At 41.2% G+C, this 21,312-nt stretch overlaps 1 protein-coding gene across 1 annotated transcript in view; it reads left to right on the forward strand.

The window, feature by feature from the left end:
* Positions 1–797: 797 nt before the first annotated feature.
* LOC132828115 (immunoglobulin-like and fibronectin type III domain-containing protein 1) overlaps positions 798–21,312 on the forward strand; it is a 66,712-nt gene continuing 46,197 nt past the window's right edge. Inside the window, exons 1-8 of the mRNA XM_060845023.1 lie at positions 798–840; positions 4,673–4,795; positions 6,041–6,180; positions 11,016–11,115; positions 13,159–13,200; positions 15,592–15,637; positions 17,739–17,919; positions 18,766–18,879. Coding sequence (XP_060701006.1) covers positions 798–840; positions 4,673–4,795; positions 6,041–6,180; positions 11,016–11,115; positions 13,159–13,200; positions 15,592–15,637; positions 17,739–17,919; positions 18,766–18,879 — 789 coding nt within the window. The remainder of the gene's footprint in view (positions 841–4,672; positions 4,796–6,040; positions 6,181–11,015; positions 11,116–13,158; positions 13,201–15,591; positions 15,638–17,738; positions 17,920–18,765; positions 18,880–21,312) is intronic.

Here is a 21,312-nt window from a genome sequence, read left to right on the forward strand (position 1 = left end):
AAAGCACAACAGGGCAGGCAGTATCCAAGGAGCAAGACAGTCGATGTGTTGGGCACTTCAACTCCCCCTCCTACTCTACCAAGGGATACAAGTCCTGGGTCTCTTCCACCACCAAATCCAAGCCACCCAATACCTGGCGGAAGAACACCTTAGGTTCTGCCTTGGGACATTCCAACCACATGGCATCAACATCAACTTCACTGGTTTCCTCATCTCCCTTCCCTCCCACTCATCCCAGTTCCAACCCTCAAACTCGGCATTGCCCTCTTGAACTGTCGTACCTGTCCATCTTCCTTCCCACCTATCAGGTTCACCCCTCCCCTCCGACCTATCACCATCACACCCCACCTCCATCTGTCTATCACCTTTTCAGCTACCTTCCCCCCACACCTACCCCCCTATTTATCTCCCATCACCCTTCCCCCAACATTCCTGACGAAGGGCTTATGCCTGAAATGTCGATTCTTTTACTCCTGGCCTGCTGTGCTTTTCCAGATCCACACTCTTCAACCCCATATGCTGCCAGGAACTGAAGAGAGATTATATATGCTTCACATGATTCAAAATTACAATTTCAAATTTCATTCATAGTATGAAGGTAATGATGCAGCAAATGCGAGAGCAATTTATCTTTAATACAAACTGTGATCCAACTTACATTAAACACAATGAATAGCACTTCAAGGTTACATCAGAAACAATTTAATAAGATAAAAGGTACAATATTAATCTGCTTTGTGCATTTCCAATTCATAGCTTTGACATTATAGTTGCAAGTGAAGAGTAATAAGCAAAACATGGAGAAGAAAGTGAACCAGCCAAGAAATAGTGCCAAACCAGGTAAATATTTATAAAAGCATCAACTTCTGACTAATGGTAAATATATTGAAGAAAAAGATTTTTCTATTTCCAGTAGCATAATGTCCATGTTGTACATTTTTAAAATGGAATTTTACAATATCTTGATGTTACATTGAGCTTAAATCAAACTAAAACAGTAGGACTACCGAGGACTTTGTGTGGCATGTGTACCTTGCTTTTCAGATGGTTATCTTTTAAGAAGTCTGTGTATTGTGCGTACACTATGTTGTGACTGTGATGAGGTTCTGTGTGCCAAAACAGTCGTCCACCCCAATCTGTTTCCTATATTCCGGTTTTTGGGGAATGTGACAGGGCTCACACCTCCCATTTATCTTGCTAACCTTTAGTTAATCCTGTTTTTGTTCCTATGTTCAGAGATGTTATTACACACCTCAACAGCAGGTGGGACTTGCACCCAGGTCTCCATAGCCTCGAGGTTGGGACACTATCACTGAGCCATGAGGGACCTTCCATTCCTTGTATGTGCATCAGGCTAATGAGGTCCTTGAGTGACCAAAGAATAGCTGCTTCAAAGTTTCATTACACCTCCTTTATAAATTTTTTGGTTGGTGTACCTTGCAGTTTAAGGAGTCCTGTTTTAAGGAATCCGTTGATTGTATATACACCATTCTGGAAGGCAGAGGGCAAGCAGTACCTGCCATCTTTCATAACCCCAGCCCCTTTTGCAGGAATCTGCCTGTCCACCTTAAGCAAAACCCTGGACTCACAATGAAGTCAATGCTCCCTTTTTCCTTTTTGGGTGCTGCCTATAGTTTGAGCATTGGCCACTACTGAAATGGAGGCAGAAATCACAATGTGAGCCAATTAACATAGCTCTCCTGCTGTAGGGCGTTGTGATGGTTTCGTGGTAGTGTCCCTACCTTTGGGATGAACAGTCTGGGTTCAAATTACACTTGTGCTGCTGATATACAGGGGAACCTCGATTATCCGAACGAGAGAGGCGGACAATATTTCATTCGGATAATCGATTAATTGCCTTTCTGATGGGGTTCAGAGTTTTTAAAGTCTGCTCCCCATTCAGGACACTGCAGCAGCACACAGCGCACATGTCCCCGCCCCCTGCCCACCCCCAACCGCCCAACACCACCCCTGCTGTGCAACCCCGTCCAACACCGCCCCCTCTCTGGGGCAGTCGGACTGTACACCAACAACAAGACTGCGGCTGGTGCTGCTGCCTTTGTGGGGTAAGTCTCCAAATACCGCACGCACACACACACCACACACACACCACACACACCACACACACATACACCCCACACACACACACACACACACCACACTCACACACACCACACTCACACACACACCGTGCAAGCCACGCACACCACGCACACCACACACACCACACGCACACACCACACACACCGCGCACACACACACACCACACATCACGCACACACATACACCCCCTACACACACACCACACTCACACACACCACACTCACACAAACTGCGCAAACCACGCACACCACGTGCACCACGCACACCACACACACCACACGCACACACCGCACACACCGCGCACACACACACACCACACATCACGCACACACACCACACACACACCGCACACACCACATACACCGCACACACACACTACACCCCACACACCACGCACACCACACACACACACCGCACACACTCACCATGCACACACATCACACACACACACCGGGGACACACACACTGCACACACACCGCACACACTGCGCATACTGCACAAATACACACCGCGCACACACCACACACACACACACACACACACTGCACACACACCGCGCACACACCGCACCCACTGCACACACACACCGCACACACACACCACACACACCGCACACAGCGCGCACACTGCACACACACATACCACATACACCATGCACATGATGCACACGCACCACACACACACCACACACCACACACCACGCACACCACGCACACAAACCACACGCACACCGCACGCACACACCGCACACACTGCACACATGCACACCACACACACCACAAACACCATACACACCGCACACCACGCACACACCACACACACACACCGCACACACACACAGCACACACACACACCGCACACACTGCAAACACACACTCCACACACACACTGCACACACACACTCCGCACACACACACACCACAAACACTGTACATACCGCTCACCACGCACACCACGCACACACACCACACACACGCCACATACCACACACACCACACAGACACACCACACAGACACACCACACAGACACTGCAAACACACACTGCACACACACACTGCACACACACACTCCACACACACACCACACACACCACACACACCACGCACACCACGCACACACACCACACACACGCCACATACTACACACACCACACATACACACCACACACACTGCACATACACACATCGCACACACACCACACACACCACACAAACCACACACACACCACACACACCGCACCACATACCCACACGCACACACCACACGCACACACACCACGCACACCGCACACACTGCGTACACCGCACAAGCACACACCACGCATACACACCAGACACACACCACACACACAACACACACACACCACACACACAGTGCACACACACACTGCACACATCACACGCATTGCACACACCCACACCGCACACACACCACACGCACACACACACCACACACCACATGCACACACCACACACCCAGGCACACCACACACACACCACACACACAACACACACACACCACACACACACACTGCACACACACACTGCACACATCACACACATGCACACACCCACACCGCACACACACCACACACGCCACACACACTGCACACACACACTGCATACACACACCACACACCACATGCACACACCACACACCCAGACACACCACGCACACCGCACACACCGCACACACTGTGCACATCACGCACACACCACACACCACACATACACACCCACACCACACACCACACGCACACGCACACCACGCACACCACACACCCACACCACACCCACACCACACACACACACGCACACACACGCACGCACCACATGCCCACGCACGCACCACATGCCCACGCACGCCACACACATCCCACGCACCGCGCACCCACACACCACACACCACACACCACACGCACACCATGCACACCGCACACCCACACCACACACACACCGCACACACACACCACACACACACCACACACACCGCACACACACACCCCACATACCACATACCACACACTCACGCACACCACGCACACCACATACACACCACACACCTCTGCCCTGTGGAAAGTGTGAGGACAGAGAGAGATCAGGAGGTCAGTCACTTGGAGACTGTTTAATCTCTGTATACAAGAGACACGATAACTATTGGAAACACGTCTTTAATGTAATGTTTCTATCAGGAACTCGAGATCTCCTTCGGATAATCCAATTTTCAGATAATTGGAGTTCGGATAATCGAGGTTCCTCTGTCTTGCTACATATCTGACGAGGTTGATTATAAATAGCTAAACTCTCTAAGGGGTAGTCAGGCTGGCAACCTACTTTTCAGGAGGGGAGTGTAAGAGTGGGCAATACTCCTTTTAAGATCCAACCTTATTTCTCTCAAAACTGACTGTTTAATTTAGTAATGAAAATAAAATTCCAGGCCTTGCATCAATCTTTGCCAGATCCTGATCATTCTAAATGTACTGCTCAAAAATAAGAAATAAGAATTGCAGGGTTTTAGATTCCATCCTTTGTTAGCGAAACTATATATTTTGTTCTGCCTCTCCCCAGGTGTCAAAACAAGGAAATCTTCAATCCCAGGAGTCACAATTGTAGAATTTACAGATGATATCCCGCAAGGATGTAGTGCACCTGATATTGAACGCAGGCCGATCCCACTGACCATGCAGGAAGGTAAGTAACTAAAAAATGCATCTTCAGCCTCAATCACGTTTATATTCAAAAGTGACCTTCAGAAAATCCTGTTGCCATTTTCTGACTTTTCTGTACATTTTAAAGTGCTTTCACATACTCAGTTTAACTGTGAAGTAAACAATTGGGAGGTCATGATGATTGATAAACTAACACTACAGATTTGAATTTCTGACCTGTCCTGAATCCAGGGTCAAGTGGACTAGGACTCTTCTGTGACTGACTCCAACCATATCTTCATTTGATGCTGCACAGATAAACATACAGAATCTTTTATGGGGTGAGGGGTTTGAAATTTCCTGGAGGTGTCAATTTTCTGAGGCGTTCAATATAATGAATTTCCAAAAGCGAAAACTGCCCGGAAGTTTAGTGACTTGAGGGCAGAGACTTAAGATATTTAACAAAAGTCCCAGTAGAGGTTATGTTACTTTTAAGCAGTGAGTTATTATGATCTGGAATGCATTCACCGGTAAGGTTAGCACAAGCAGGTTCAATCATAACTTCAGAAGAGAGGTTGACATATATTTGAAGGTGAACCATTTGCATGGTGATGTAGAAAGGGCAGGGGTTGGAGTGATTTGAGTGGCTCTTTCAAATAGTTGACAAAGGCACACTGCATTAAACAGTTTCCTTCAGTGGTGGAGGGAAGAATTTCCCCACAGTGATTGTGATAAGGAGGTAGATGGGCCGGCAAAATACGTAAGTATGAACGTTTTCCATGTTCCCGCCACGGTTAAAGTTTCCAGGAGGTAGCTGCACTGCCAGATAGAGACTGCTGTAAACTGACAGCCAGCAGGTGATTAATCTTGTGAAGGAGACAATGGAATGGTGTGTTGTGGAGAATTCTCATTTTGCCAAGTGTGCATGTGACAACATTTCAGAGTCACACCAGCAGTAAAGCAGTGAGAGCTCAGTGGCAGGTTAGTGTTGACAGCGATTGCCATTGTGTGGGGTAGGTGGGACTGAATAAAACACAGGAGGGGACAAGTTGATGAAGCAGGTCAACACATTGCAGCCATAAAGTTTCATCTAGCATTTCCAAGATAAGTGAAAAAGCAGTCAAATTGAATGTAACCCATCATGATAACTTGTTCTTCTGTAATATACAACTACATTTCTCAGCAGGAAAGAGCTGATGAATTCTTGCACATGGTAATGATACTTCAATTTTTTTATTGTTCAGACATGATTTCATTAATGGCTTTTATTTTAATGTTTCTTTAAAAGGTAAAACTGCAAATTTCAAAGCCGCAGTACGAGGAAATCCAGAGCCTACTTTAGTCTGGAGCTTTAAAGGGGCAAGTCTCAGCAATGGTAACAAATATAAGGTTTCCTTTGACAGAATTATGAATGAACACGTCTTACAGGTATGAACAATGCACCATTCATTATGAGGCATTCATCTCCCCAGTTTTTATTTGTTTACTTTTTTGACAATGTGTAGAAATGTTAATTATAGTTTAACACTTGTTGAGATTGTACTTTATACCTAATCAATCTCATCAGTAAATTCTTCATTTTGAACAGCTTTTCCTACCTGGTCAGTAACAGCCCTAGATGCAATAAGAATTTAAGTGGAGATGCAAATTTATGCAATTCGCTATTTTAGCATGACTATTTCTGAATTGTGAAAGACTGGTTTCTAAATACATGGTTTTGGAGGCAGAGTATTTGCTTTATTGTGTACAACTTAACTTTGGTGTCTAAAAAGGGTGATAAAAGTAGGATTAGTGCTGGTTTCTGACAAGAGATTTATTCATGTTGGCAAAGAGGCATGGCTAAAGTGTTAAATGAATACTTTGTATTAACCTATAATGCAGATACTGTCCAGGCTATTGTGACAGACAAGGAAGCTCGGTAACTAGATAAGTTTAGTTAAACATGAATAGGTATTAAATAAACTGTATGTACATGAAGTTAAGAAGGCACTGGGGCTAGATAAGATGCATTCAAAGATGTTGAAGGGGATGGGAGGGAAAATTGCAGAAGCACTACCAATAATTTTTCAATCTTCCCTAGTTTCGGAACATTGTTGACGGGCTGAAGAATTGCAAACATTAAGCCGGTATTAAAAAATAGATTATAAATATAAGCTCAGCAATTACAGACCAGACAATTAACCTTATAGAGTCATAGAGTCATAGAGACATACAGCACGGAAACAGACCCTTTGGTCCAATTCATCCATGCCAACCAGTTATCCTATCCTAATCTAGACCCATTTGCCAGCCCTTGGCCCATATCCCTCTAGAACCTTCCTATTCATATACCCATCCAGATACCTCTTAAATATTGCAATTGTACCAGCCTCCACCACTTCCTCCAGCACGTATTCCATACACGCACCACCCTATGTGTGAAAAAGTTGCCCCTAAGGACCCTTTTATATCTTTCTCCTCCCATCCTAAATCTATGCTTTCTGGTTCTGGACTCCTCCATCCCAGATACAAGACTTTGTCTATTTATCCTATCAATGTCTCTCATGAATCACCCCACAGCATTTTGGAAACAATTATTCAGAATAGAATTAACAGTCACATAGAAAGTATGGGATAATTTTACAGGAGTCAGCATGGATTTGTGCAGGGGAAATCATATCTACCTATTTTGCTCAAGTTTTTTGAAGTGGTAACTGATGGTTGATGAGGGGAAGGCTCTTGATGTGGTGCACTTGGACTTCCAAAAGGTGTCGATACAGTGCCACAAAGAGACTTATGAGGAAAGTGATAGTTCATGAATAGTAGCAACATGGATATAAAGTGGTAAGAAACAGAGTAATGAGGTAATGGGTATTTTGGGGCTGGAGGAGGGTTTGTGGCAGAACTCCCTGGGTCAGTAATACAAGCATGGCTCTTCTTGGTATTAGGCTCTGCATGTAAGGACCAATTTTAAAGTTTTTGAATGACTCAAAGCATGGATGAATTGTAAACTATGAGAGGAAAGCATTAAATGCCAATAAATACATTAATAAATTAGCAGAGTGGGCAAACAAATGGCAGATAAGCTAGAGTGATATATTTTGTTACAATGATAATGCAGAGACAAAATAAATTAAAGGATACTATTCTAAAAGGAGGGCAGGAGCAGGGAGACCTTGGTGCATAAGTCATTAAAGAGGTGTTAATAAAGCACACAATATCTTCAGCTTTATTGATAGAGGCATAGAGTACAACAACTGAGATGTTATACTGAACCTATAAAGAGCACTAGCGTACCCTCTGCTGGAGAATGGCATACAATTTTGGTTGTCACTGTTTAGGAAGAATGTGAACACATTGGAGAGAAGTTAAAAGAATGGCTCCAGGGTTGAGAAACTTCAGTTATGAAGATAATTTGAAGGTACAGAAGGTAGTCACATGGTATAGGGATGAACTAGAAAGATGGATACATAACTGGCTTAGTCATAGGAGACGTAGGATAGTGGTGGAAGGATGCTTTTCAGAATGGAGGGTTGCAACTAATGGTGTTCCATAGGAATCAGGACTGGGGCCTCTGCTGCTCATGAGTGCTTTGGAGGAAAATGTAGTTGGTCTTATTAGTAGGTTTAGAGCTGATACAAAGATTGGTAGAGTTGCAGACAGTGAGGAAGATTGTCAGAGGATACATCAGGATATAGATCAGTTGGAGGTATGAGCAGAAAAATAGCAGATGGAATTCAATCTGTACAAATATGAGGTGATGCATTTTGGAAGGTCAACTACAGGTGAAAATTATATAGTGAATGGCAGAACCCTCAGACGTATTGATATGCAGGGGGATCTGGGTCTGCAGGTCCACAGATCACTGAAGGAGGCAATGCAGGTAGATAAGGTAGTAAAAAAGGCTTATAGCATGCTTGTCTTCATTAAAAGGGGTATTAAATATCAGGATAGATAAGTTATACTGCAGCTTTATAGAACTTTAGTTCAGCCACACTTGGAATATTGCATACTGTTCTGGTCACCACACTACCCAAAGAATGTAGATGCTTTGGAGACAGTAAAGAAAAGGTTTATGAGAATGTTGCCTGGTGTGGGAGATTTTAGCGATGAAGGAAGATTGGATGGCCTCAATTTGTTTTCACTGGAATGCAGGAGGTTGATTGGCGACCTGATGGACATTTATAAGATTGTGAATGGCATAGATAAAGTAGCAAGTATAAAGCTTTTTCCCAGAGTGGAGGGGTCAATCACTAGGTGGCAAAGGTTGAAGGTGCAAGGGGGGAATGTTTAAAAGAGGTGTGCTAAGCAAGTTTTCACACAAAGGGTTGAGTGTCTGGAGTGTGTTGCCAGAGGAGGTGGTGGAAGCAGACATAATAGCAGCATTCAAGAAACACCTGCATGAATAAATAAAGAGGAAGGGAATAGCAGGATAAGGATCTTGGAAGTGAAGGCAGTTTTAGTATGGAAGGCAAAATGTGTCAGCGAAGGCTTGGAAAACTGAAGGGCGTGTTCTTGTGCTGCATTGTTCTTTGTTCTTTTAGTTGGGACTGTTTCCTTTGAGAGGAGAAGGCTGAGCAGAGATTTGATAGAAGCTTTCAAAATAGAGATCTGGTTAACTTGGATAAGGAGAAATTATTCCTGCTCATAAAGAGCACCATTTTAAAATATTGTGTAACATAGGCAAATACGTGATGAGAGAAAAAGACATTTTCACACATCCTATAATCCCTGTGCAATTCTCCTGCTGATGATGGTATAGAACTAAATCATGTATCAATTACAGACAAATTCACATTGACCTGCATTTTACCAAGGTTTAACTGTTCCAACTGTGGCTTCTCAGAAAAAAAATGATGCTCATCCCTAAAATCTTAACACACCCAACTGGAAACAAGTAGTTTTCTGCTTCTGTTTTATTTGGATTGATATCTGGCACCGATGTCAAGGTTCTGCCATAAATCCTGTTTTGTATAAGGGCAGAAAGCACAAAATGGGAATATCATGGCTCACTGGGGCAGCAGACTGGAAATCAAGCATTAGTCTGGTGTTGTCACAAAAGTCCTTTACTCATTTTTAGTCCACAATCAAAAAGACTGACTTTTTAAAAATGTTCTCCACAGGACAAGAAATTGTGAATCAATTTATTTTGAGTTTTTCTGCCACTTGTAATCTATGTTAATCAATAGCAGAAAACATCCCCAACAACCACCACAATATTATTCTGTTTTAATTTATTTTGTTGAATAATAGAGCAGAATTGAATTTATTGAAAATATCCTAAACACAATTGTATTTGCAAAATGTTGTACGTTTTTGTTTGTGAAAAGGACTTTCAAAGTTCTTTGAAAGAAAAATGTTTCTTTATTCAAAACTATTGAACTTTACATTGAATTTAATTTTCTAATATTGTTAATAAGTGATTGTTTGTATTATAGTAGACTAATCACTGTCCTGAGTTTTGTAATCCCTCATTCCTTGTCATATGCGTGAATGCTCATTTTCATTCAGGCACACAAAATCTTTATAACAACAACATATTTATAACTTCCATGTGCATTATAATGTGCAAAACCACAACTCAGCAGGAGTTCTTTCAACCCCTTGCACACGCTCCACCATTCAATGGGATCACAGTTGGTCTGATGGGAAACGTAAATCCACATAATCCCTCCTTCTTGTGATTACCTTTCAACCTGATACCTGACAATACTCGATCCACCTCTTCCTTTAGTCTATTCAACATCTCTGCTTCCACCACTTTTTGAGGAAAAGAGTTTTAAAGACTCTCAACCCTCTGTTTTATGAGGACGTTGGCTGATTTTTAAACCCCTAGTTCTAGATTGTCCCATCTTCTCCTCATTGACCCTATCATGAATCCTGAGGATTTTACATGTTTCAGTCAAGTCACTTCTTACTCTCCTAAGGCCCAGTGGATTCAAGCCTCAATAATTTCCTCATAACACAAACTGCTCATTCCATGTATCAGTCTAGTAAGCCTTCCCTGAACTGCCTCTAATGCATTTACATCTTTCCACATATAATGTGACCGAACTGTGCACAATACTCTAATTGCAGTCTTACTAGTGCTTGTAACAATACGCAACTTAGAAGATGGTTTCTCATTTCCATTTCCCAACGATCATCTCATCAGTTTGAACAAATTGGGTAAGAGCCATTGCTCTAATTTCACCCAATAATCTTTGAATAGAGAATGTGGTATACGGATAATGCTTCAGGTTTTGAGACAGAAATTTATTGATTTATGTGTATTACTATTTAAGATAAAACAACTGACTATAGATGATGCTGGTCCCTATAAGTGCACTGTTTCTAATGAATATGGAGAGGCGAGATGTGCAGCCAATCTTAATATCATAGAAGGTAAGACACTAATGCACAACACTAATGCTTACATGTTACCAACTAAAGAGGAAAGTTTAAATATATATTATTGTATGGGCATTACAAATCATTATGTGATATGAGCTGCTGCTTATGATGAAAGTTGCTGCCACCACACTCTTTAAGAGTAGGGCACTATTGCACCTGTTTTCTCTCGGATGGCAGGAAAAATCATTTCATGGCCTAACTAGAAGCCACTGTTTTAGTTGACAAGATGTAACATATTCCATACTAGCAACTATCTACAGGTTACATGGTAATCATTGTTGCAGACACTCTTGAGATGCCCAAATGTAAGGTCTCATTCCTTAGAGTCTACCTGTCCACATGACATCATCATCAGCATGAATGATGATTGTGACATGCTTCAATATTAACCTTTTCAGTGAATAACATATATGAGCAATCTTTAATTCTTAAAACTATGCGATGTTCAACAGATTCACCATCTTGTGGCAATGAACAGAAGTAGCATTTCCTGAACGAGGGACAAAAGTGGCACACAACAGGAAACATATTCTGGTCTGGCAGCATCTGTGGAGACAGAAACAAAGTTAACGTTGTAAGTCTAAAGTGACTCTTTCAGAAAAGAAGGGCCATATTGGACTTGAAATGATAACTTTCTTTTTCTCTCTCTATAGATGTTGGCAGACCTGCTGAATTTCTCCAACGTTTTCTATTTTGGTTTCAGATTTCCAGTATCTACAATAGTCTTATTATAGGAAATATAATCACATAGGCAATACAACTGGTTTATTGATACATTTTAGGAAGCAATCCTTCTGTCCTCACTTGCTCGGGCCTACGTATTTCTCAAATCCTGCACCAAATTGGTTGACTCATAACTGTCTTCTGAGGTGATCTACCTATAGCTAGGGATCAGCAATGGATGCCAGCCTTGCCAGAGATGCTGACCTCCCAGTTGTAATTTTAAACAAAATATAGGAAACCATTATCAAATAAAATAAGTGTTTTAGAGCTGGTAGGAAAAAGGATAAATAACTCCAGTTGTAGAATAAACTCAAAATAACTCATAAATGGCAATTTTGGAAAATTACAGCACATGAACAGGCCCTTCAGCCCTCAGAAGTTTGCTATGGGCTACCCTACCTTACCATTATGATCTGTTTTGCAAGGCAGCTTCAATCCAGTCACAACGTAACTTCATAGATGCATTCTTGAAATCTAAAATTTTCCAGCAACTGTTGTAATTTCCATGTTCGTATTAACCTATTATATCAGCTGAGGGATAATCCCTAATTTGAATAATTTTTATTCTTGTTGCACTTCATTGGGAAAAAGATTGTCTTTTATTTATGCTGATAGTATATAATTTAAATCTTAAAGTAAATGTGGTTAAAATTCGCTATCATTTTGGATTTGTGGAAACCACAACAAGGCTTTCATTCATTTGAAACATCAAAATTCACAGAAGGCAAAGAGTTAGGCAATATAAATATTGGTAGTATTGCAGGTTTTATTTTGATAAGTATCTTGATATTATTCACGTGGGTCAATATTTTTAGGTTCTGGATCCATGATGTTTCTACATGTGGAGATTTCTGAGGGTCCCAATGGAAATTACTTTATCCTGCTGGTCATGTTATATCCACTGTTTGCAGAAGAAATCCTTGTTTCCAACAAGGTCAATAGAAAAGTCTTGATGGATATCAAACGTGATTGCTATTTTTTTCCCCCAAACTAGCATTTTACCTGAAGCAAACAACACTGATAACCTAATTTTAAATTCCCCAAATTGCTGTTTCTACTGAATATATTCAACTAAATGTTACCATTTTAGTCCATGAGAAGGTAACTTGCCACTAATCTTCATAATTGATTATGTTTATAATTCTCACATCAACTTCAGGAAGTGCTATTTTTGTACTGTTCATATATTTATTGAATGTATGACTGCAGAGTACAAAACTACATTTGTTTTCTTTGCTTTAACATTTCTGAATTTTAAATAATATCTTTATCTTCTCATTGTTTGATACTGATATACATTTTCTTAATTAGTTGGTTACAAGAAGAAAATGAAAAAGCCTGGAGAAATACAAGGTGAGCATATGCAAGAGAAATGCACTTTCCGACTTATCTTACTTGATTATGCATAATTCCAAATAAAACTGGCTGAAATCATTAATATAACACAATACCATTATGAGTGTGAGGGAAAGGTGAAATAGTGATAGGCCAATTAGTCTGTTACTGTTACTCAGCAAGGTTTGGATTAATTTGGTTTTGTTAAGTGATGATTGTGTCTTATTAACTTTGTTGAATATTTTGAGGAAGTAACAAGCAGGACTAATGAGGGTTATGCAGTGAATGTTGTCTATATGGACCTTAGTAAGGCATTTGACAGGTCCCGGATAGCAGACTTGTCAGAAAAATTACAGCCCTTGAAATGCTTTGGAGGTAGGTCAGAGCAGGTTCATGAGGTTAATTCCATAGCTGTAAGTAAAAAATGAGGTCTGCAGATGCTGGAGATCACAGCTGCAAATGTGTTGCTGGTCAAAGCACAGCAGGTTAGGCAGCATCTCAGGAATAGAGAATTCGACGTTTCGAGCATAAGCCCTTCATCAGGAATAAGAGAGAGAGCCAAGCAGGCTGAGATAAAAGGTAGGGAGGAGGGACTAGGGGGAGGGGCGATGGAGGTGGGATAGGTGGAAGGAGGTCAAGGTGAGGGTGATAGGCCGGAGTGGGGTGGGGGCGGAGAGGTCAGGAAGAGGATTGCAGGTTAGGAGGGCGGTGCTGAGTTGAGGGAACCGACTGAGACAAGGTGGGGGGAGGGGAAATGAGGAAGCTGGAGAAATCTGAATTCATACCTTGTGGTTGGAGGGTTCCCAGGCGGAAGATGAGGAGGAGCGCCTCATCTTCCGCCTGGGAACCCTCCAACCACAAGGTATGAATTCAGATTTCTCCAGCTTCCTCATTTCCCCTCCCCCCACCGTGTCTCAGTCGGTTCCCTCAACTCAGCACCGCCCTCCTAACCTGCAATCCTCTTCCTGACCTCTCCGCCCCCACCCCACTCCGGCCTATCACCCTCACCTTGACCTCCTTCCACCTATCCCACCTCCATCGCCCCTCCCCCTAGTCCCTCCTCCCTACCTTTTATCTCAGCCTGCTTGGCTCTCTCTCTTATTCCTGATGAAGGGCTTATGCTCGAAACGTCGAATTCTCTATTCCTGAGATGCTGCCTAACCTGCTGTGCTTTGACCAGCAACACATTTGCAGCTAATTCCATAGCTGAAAGACTTGTTTTATGAGGAGAGATGAGGCCTGCACCTGGTAGAGTTGAGAAGAATCAAAGGCGATTTAATTGATGTAGATAAGGTGCTAAAGAGGATTGAAAAGGTAGATGTAAAGCAGATGTTCCCCTTCTGGAGCAATAAAGAACAAGAGATTATCAGTTCTGGCTAAGGGGTGGCAGATTCAATGATGAGGAATAATTGCTATGGAATTCACTACCTCAGGATGCCAAGACACTAAATAAATTTAAGGTGGAGATAGTCAGAATTTCAATTAATACTAGGATAATGGATTATGGGCAACAGGGAGGAAAGTGGATTTGAGGCCAGGGAACGAGATCAGTTATGATCATATTGAATGGTGGAAAAGGTTCAAGGGTTGAATTGCTTACTTCTATTTCTAGTTCTTATGTTATAATACAAGGGAAAGGGGGTGCAAAACTGGCTGAGTGACAGGGATCAAGGTGTAATAGTTTTTGGCAACAGAAAGCAGTTTGCAGTCTTCTGTGGTGGCCTAGAGGGTTCACTTTTGGGTCCCTCATTGTTCTTAGAAGATTTTAATGTCTTAAACTTAGGCATGAAAGGCATAATTGGCCAGGTAACTCATTATCAAGAGGATTGCTGTTAAGTGAAGGATGATATCAATGGTTTGGTTGAGTGGGTAGAACAATAGCATATGGAATTCAATCCAGAGAAGTTTGAAGTTATGCATTTGGGGATGTTAAAGGAAATAAGAAAATACACAATAAACAGGAGAGTGCTGAGCAGGATAGAGGAAGTGAGAGACATTGAAGTGCATGTCCACAGATCCCTGAAGGTGACTGAACAGCTGGATAAGGTTATAAAAGGCAAATGGCACTCTTTCATCATTGTTCGAAGTATTGAATACAAAAGCAAGAATGTCTTGCTAGAACTGCACAAATCACTAGTTAAAGAACATCTGGAGTTTTGTGTGCAGGTCTGGTAACCAAGTGCATTGTGCATTTCATGGGAGGACAGTAGCCAGTTCTGGAATATTGCAGCTGATAATGGCAGAGTTCAGAAGTGGAACTACAATTCTTTAATCGGCAAACCACATCATGCTGAGATAACAAACTTAGATTGAGGACAAAATAGCCCTATGTATATAGAGTTCAAATACCTAATAATTTAAAGCCTTTTTATTAAACACATTACGTTCTTTGGATTCTATTCTCTACAGGTAAAAATACAGACCCTACAGACTTTCGGAAGATGTTGAAAAAACGGTAAGATATTTAAGGATAAAATGTAACAATCAATGAATATAATATTGCATTCTGAAATAAAAATGCTTAAAAGGAAGGAAAAGAAAGACTTGCATTTTAATATCACATTCATGATTACCAAATGTCAAAAAGTATCTTATAACTAATACATTACTTTTAAAGTGCCGTTACGCTTGCAATTAAACACAGCAGTGTATTTGCTCAGAGCAAACTCTCACTGTCAGTAGTGCAATAATGAATGAGTTACCAATTATCTGTGGTGTTGATTTTGAGATAGAAATATATTGGCCCAAACACTGAGAATAACTCTCCTGTGCTTCTTGAAAATTATGTTGTGGGATTTTTTTATGCCAATTTGACAGAGCAGATAAGCCTTAATACATGTTATGCTGCATGATGAAATGGTGCCACTAGTTGGAATTTACAGTGAGAGCAACTAAGAGGAAAAGAAAGAAACTATAAGTGAACAAAGCTCTCAGCATGTGCTGGGAAAACAGTAGGTGATGTGAATTGATTCCAAGATCATAAATTACTTCAGCGGTTAACATAATTATTCTCAAACGACTATTTCCAGCATAATACCCTAATCTGCTCCTTTTACCCTCCATATCCCTTCCATTGTACTTTTCCATTGCAAGTGCATGAAATGTAATACTTTCCTGTTGCCTCACACCAAACCCAAATATCCCTTCAAAGCAAAACAAGGATTTATTTGTACATTTTTCAATTTAACATACTGTAAATTATACTGCCCATGATTTGGATTTTTTGGGTGTCACTGAATAGGTTGTTTATTGCCTATCCTTAATGCCCAGAGGGTGATGAAGAGGCAACTACACGTTGCTAGGGGTGCCGAATCACATGTATTGGATAGAGATGGCAGATTTCATTTTCTAAAGGACATTAATAAACGAGATGTTTCTACAACTGGCAAAGGCCAGCGTTTAATTCTAGATTTTATTGAATTTAAAATTCACCATCTGCTATGGTGGAATTTGAGTGTATGCCCCAGAACCCAATTTTTCATTCATGGTGTAATAAATTATTATTGACCAGGTAGAGGTCAGAAAAATGTCAGGATTCAACTGATAATTATTGTCAATGAAAATGCCAACCTTCTGTCAACATTTTTGTAGGAGATTGCACAGTGCTGTACACTAATTAATTCTTTGTTGATCTGGGAACTCAACCAGGGAGTTGTAGAAATGTCAGCAGGTGAAATGTGCGTCAGCAGATTCTGTTGTTATGACTTATTGTCTGCAGCTCAAAGAAATGCATAATATATTGTATGTAGTTAACTCTTTCCATGGAAGATTTTAGCATACCTATCAATCAGGTTTTGCATATACTATTTACAGCAAATGGATTTTGTTTCCTGGATTCCTTTGATACTAGGAACATGAATTCTATACACACATACACATCGCATACCTTGTATCTGCAGTTACAGGTATGCAAGTATCAATGCATGAACACCACGGATCCAATCCAGCCAATGCAGATTGTTCTGCCGGTCCTTTTCCCAGACCAAAGGAGTCTGAGAGTATAGAAGATCAGAATGCTCATTCTCTTTTCTTTTCATAGACCTAATGAGAGGTTAATAATAAGTAAGGCCATCTGAATGTATAACTTGTAACTTTTTTCTGGAAAGTAAAGAAACTCTGCCTGACTTAAGGCCACGTGATAAAAGCTGGTAGAAAAATACTTGGTGCAGTGGTCACTTTCAATGGCACAAATATCTTTTATCCTGAAGATACCAAATAGGAGAGTGTGTGTGTGTGTGTGTGTGTGTGTGTGTGTGTGTGTGTGTGTGATCAGACCCTTTGATCCAACTCAAACATTATACAAAGTATTGACAATGTTTGATGGAAAGTCAAGGCCCAGCTCTTTGTGAATTAAAGCACACTGTCAGAGACCTCAACATTTTCATCATGCTCAGCACAATATTGTGAACCGAAGGGTCTATTCCTGTACTATACTGTACTAAGTTCTGTGTTAAAATGTTGCCTGATTTATTTAACACAGCATATGTGCCTTACAGTGTCATATATAAAAAAATGAATTTATTACACTTTACATATTAAATTGACACATTGTGCAGTGCTTCGCCGCCTGTAAAAAAAGAACAGAAAGTTCCAGATGAAAAAGTCTGGGAAATTCTCATGCACGCTGACAAGAAAGACTATGAAAGGATTTGCATGGAGTATGGCCTCACTGACTTCCGTGGCATGTTAACAAAACTGAAGCAAATGAAAAAGGACAGAGAGGAAAAGCAAGCACAGGTAATCTATCTCTTTAAGCTGGTGGCTGTTACTACAAATTAGTTTTTAAAAAATATCTCCTTGAAATGTTTCCCTGCTATTATCTCGCCTTGCTGGTGAAACAGAACTTATCTCAGTTATGTAACAAATATGTGGCTAATCATATTGTTGTACTTTGGAGCTGAATATTTAATTTAGGATAAAATGGAAGATTGAATCTTCTGAATTCTCTTCATGACAAGACTAGATGCTTTATGAATAAAAGCGAAAGGGTGGGAGGGAAGCAGAGAGAGAGAGAGAGATGTTCACCGCTATAAAACATGACAAAGCAATTGACATGAAGAATATTGTTTTTTATAAATTGTTACATTTTAATCAATATAGTCAAAAAATACAAAATGAAGTTACTGGTCTAGAAGATAGCTATCTAAAGTATACAAGGCTCATGCAATTCGTGTTGTACTGGTGTAAATTTGAGGGGAAAAATGTCCATAGCAAGCTATTGTAGCACTGAGTCTTAAGCTTTCCTAAAATCATTAATCATCGTAGGCAGGATCGGTATGCAATAATTTGAGAAATAAAGAGAGCAAATGGATGAAATCGGGAAGTTTCTACTGCTTTGTATACACAAAACAGAGAGGAGATTACACTCAGGCTGAAGGCCAAGTTATAAAGATTTAAACATGATTGGGAGATTTGCCTAACTTTGGTTAAAGTGGGGTGTCTCCTAATCCGCACTATGAAAGTAAAGATATTTTCCAGTCTTTTGAGTGCAGAGTCTTTGAATTAATAACTTTAGTGGATAGATGTATTATAGATTAGCATATCCTCTAACTTATTTCCTTAACCTTCTCTTTGTATTTCTAGTACGTGAAAGAAATTAGCAATCTGAAACATGTTGAAACAAAGTCAGATGGATCAGCTAGCTTTGGATTTGATATGGAACTCAAAAGTCCCGACTTAAATATTTATTTATACAAGGTGAATATTTCTTTTGACCGAATGAACTTACAGCATGAATATATCATTTATCAGAGATGGACCAAAACATTTATGTTTTTCTGTTATTTGTAATGCATATCATTTTGCACCTAGATGCTAATTAATTATATTATGTAATCAAATGCTTCAGTAACTTGGTGACCAATCCTTTTGTGACAGTGCAGTTCCGGGGATGTTTTTATTCATTGAGATGTGAGGGTTGCCAGCTAGCCAGCACTTATTTCCTCTCTCTAGTTGCCCTTAAGAAGGTAGTGGTGAGCTGCCTTCTTGAACCCCTGCAGTTCACCTGCTGTGGATTCACTCACAATGCCACTCGTGAGGGAATTCCAGGATTTTGATCCAGCAACAGTGAAGGAAGTGTGACATATTTCTGAGTCAGGATGGTAGCTTGGAGAGGAACTTGAAGGTGATAGTGTTCCCACATACCTGCTGCCCTTATCTTTCTAGATGGAAATAGTCATGGGTTTGGAATATCCTAAAGAGCTTTGGTGAATTTCTGCAGTGCATCTTGCAAACAGTCTACACTGTTGCTATAGAGATTTTTGGTGGAGAGAGTGGATGTTTATGGATGTGATGCCAGTCAAATGGGCTGTTTTGTCCTGGATGGTGTTATGCTTCTTGACTGTTCTTGGAGCTGCACTCATCCAGGTCAGTGGTGAGTATTTTATCACAGTCCTGACTTGTGCCTTGAAGATGATGGACAGGCTTTGGGGAGTTAGAAGTGAGTTACTCGCCACAGTATTCCTTGTCTCTGACTTGCTCTTGTGGTCATTGTGATAATTTAGTGAATCCAGTTAGGTTTCTGGTCAATCGTAACCCCCAGGATGTTGATAGTGGCAGAACCAATGACAATAATGCCATTGAATGTCAAAGAGCAGTGGGTAGGTCATCTCTTATTGTTAATGGTCACTGCCTGGTATTTCTGTGGCCCAAATGTTACTTGCCACTTGTCAGCCCAAGCCTGGATATTATCCAGATATTATTGCATTTGAACTTGGACTGATCTGAGGAATCATGAATCATGCTGAACATTGTGCAATCATCATTGAGCATTCCCACTCTCACATTACAATAGAAGGAAGGTAATTGATGAAGCATCTGAAGGTAGTTGGGCATGCGACACTACCCTGAGGAACTCCTGCCCTGGAGCTAAGGTGATTGGCATCCAACAAGAATGGCCAACTTCCTATCTGTCAGATACAACTCCAACCACCAGAAACATTATCCCCAGACTCTCACTGATTCCAGTTTTGCCAGGGATCTTTGATGCCACACCAGGCATGTTTGATGTCAAGGCTGTCACTCTCACCTCACCTCTAGAATTCAGCTCTTTTGTCCATGTTTGAACCCAGGCTATAATGAAGTCAGGAGCTGAGTGGCCCTGATGAAACCCAAACTGAGCATTGCTGAGCAGGTGCTGCTTAATAGCACTATTGATGACACCTTTAATCATTTTACTGATCATAAAGAGTAAACTGATGGGATGGTAATTGGCTAGAATTTGTCCTTTTTTTTGCATACAGGACATACCTGGGCAATTTTCTACATTGTCAGAAAGATGCCAGTGTTGTAACTACATAGGAAGAGCTTGGCTAGGAGGCCGCAGGTTCTGGGGCACAATTCTTCAAACTATTGCCAGAATGTTGTCAAGGTCCATAACCTTTACAGTATCCGGTGTCTCCAACTGTTTCTTAATATCAAACAGTGAATCAAATCGAATGAAGACTGGTATCTGTAATGCTGCGAACCATTGAAGAAGGCTGAGATGGATTATACACTCAGAACTTCTGGCTGAAGATTATTGTGAATGCTACAGCCTTATCTTTTGGTTTGATGCACTGTGCTCTTTCATTATGGAGTTGTTTAATTGTCCAGCACTGTTCTCCTGGAGGTGGCAGAACTGCAGTGCTTAGATCTCATCTGTTGGTTTTGGGCTCACTTAGCTCTATCATTTGCTGATTATGCTGATTGGCACACAAGTGTCTCTGAACCAGCCACTTCACAATCAATTCAATGCTGGATTTTAGCTACTTTTGGGTTGGGCAGTTGAGCCACAGGCAGGTTAGTCAGATAGATCAAAGGTGTTTTGGCATGTAGGAGTGGAATAACACACAATGGCAAAAATTAGCCTGGCGCCACATCACATCAGCCAAATAGTCCAAATTTTTAAAATTCAGATTCGATTAGATTCCCTAGTGTGGAAACTAACCATTTGTCCCAACAAGTCCACACCAACCCTTTGAAAAGTAACTCACCCAGACTCATTTCCCTCTGATAATGCACCTCACATTATGGGAAACTTAGCATAGCCAATTCACCTGACCTGCACATCATTAGATTGTAGGAAGAAACCAACATAGACACAGGGAGAATTGTGCAAATTCCACACAGACAATCACTCCAGGCAGGAAT

This window comes from Hemiscyllium ocellatum, chromosome 26 (genome assembly GCF_020745735.1).
Source record: "Hemiscyllium ocellatum isolate sHemOce1 chromosome 26, sHemOce1.pat.X.cur, whole genome shotgun sequence".
In the NCBI taxonomy this organism is placed as follows: domain Eukaryota; kingdom Metazoa; phylum Chordata; class Chondrichthyes; order Orectolobiformes; family Hemiscylliidae; genus Hemiscyllium; species Hemiscyllium ocellatum.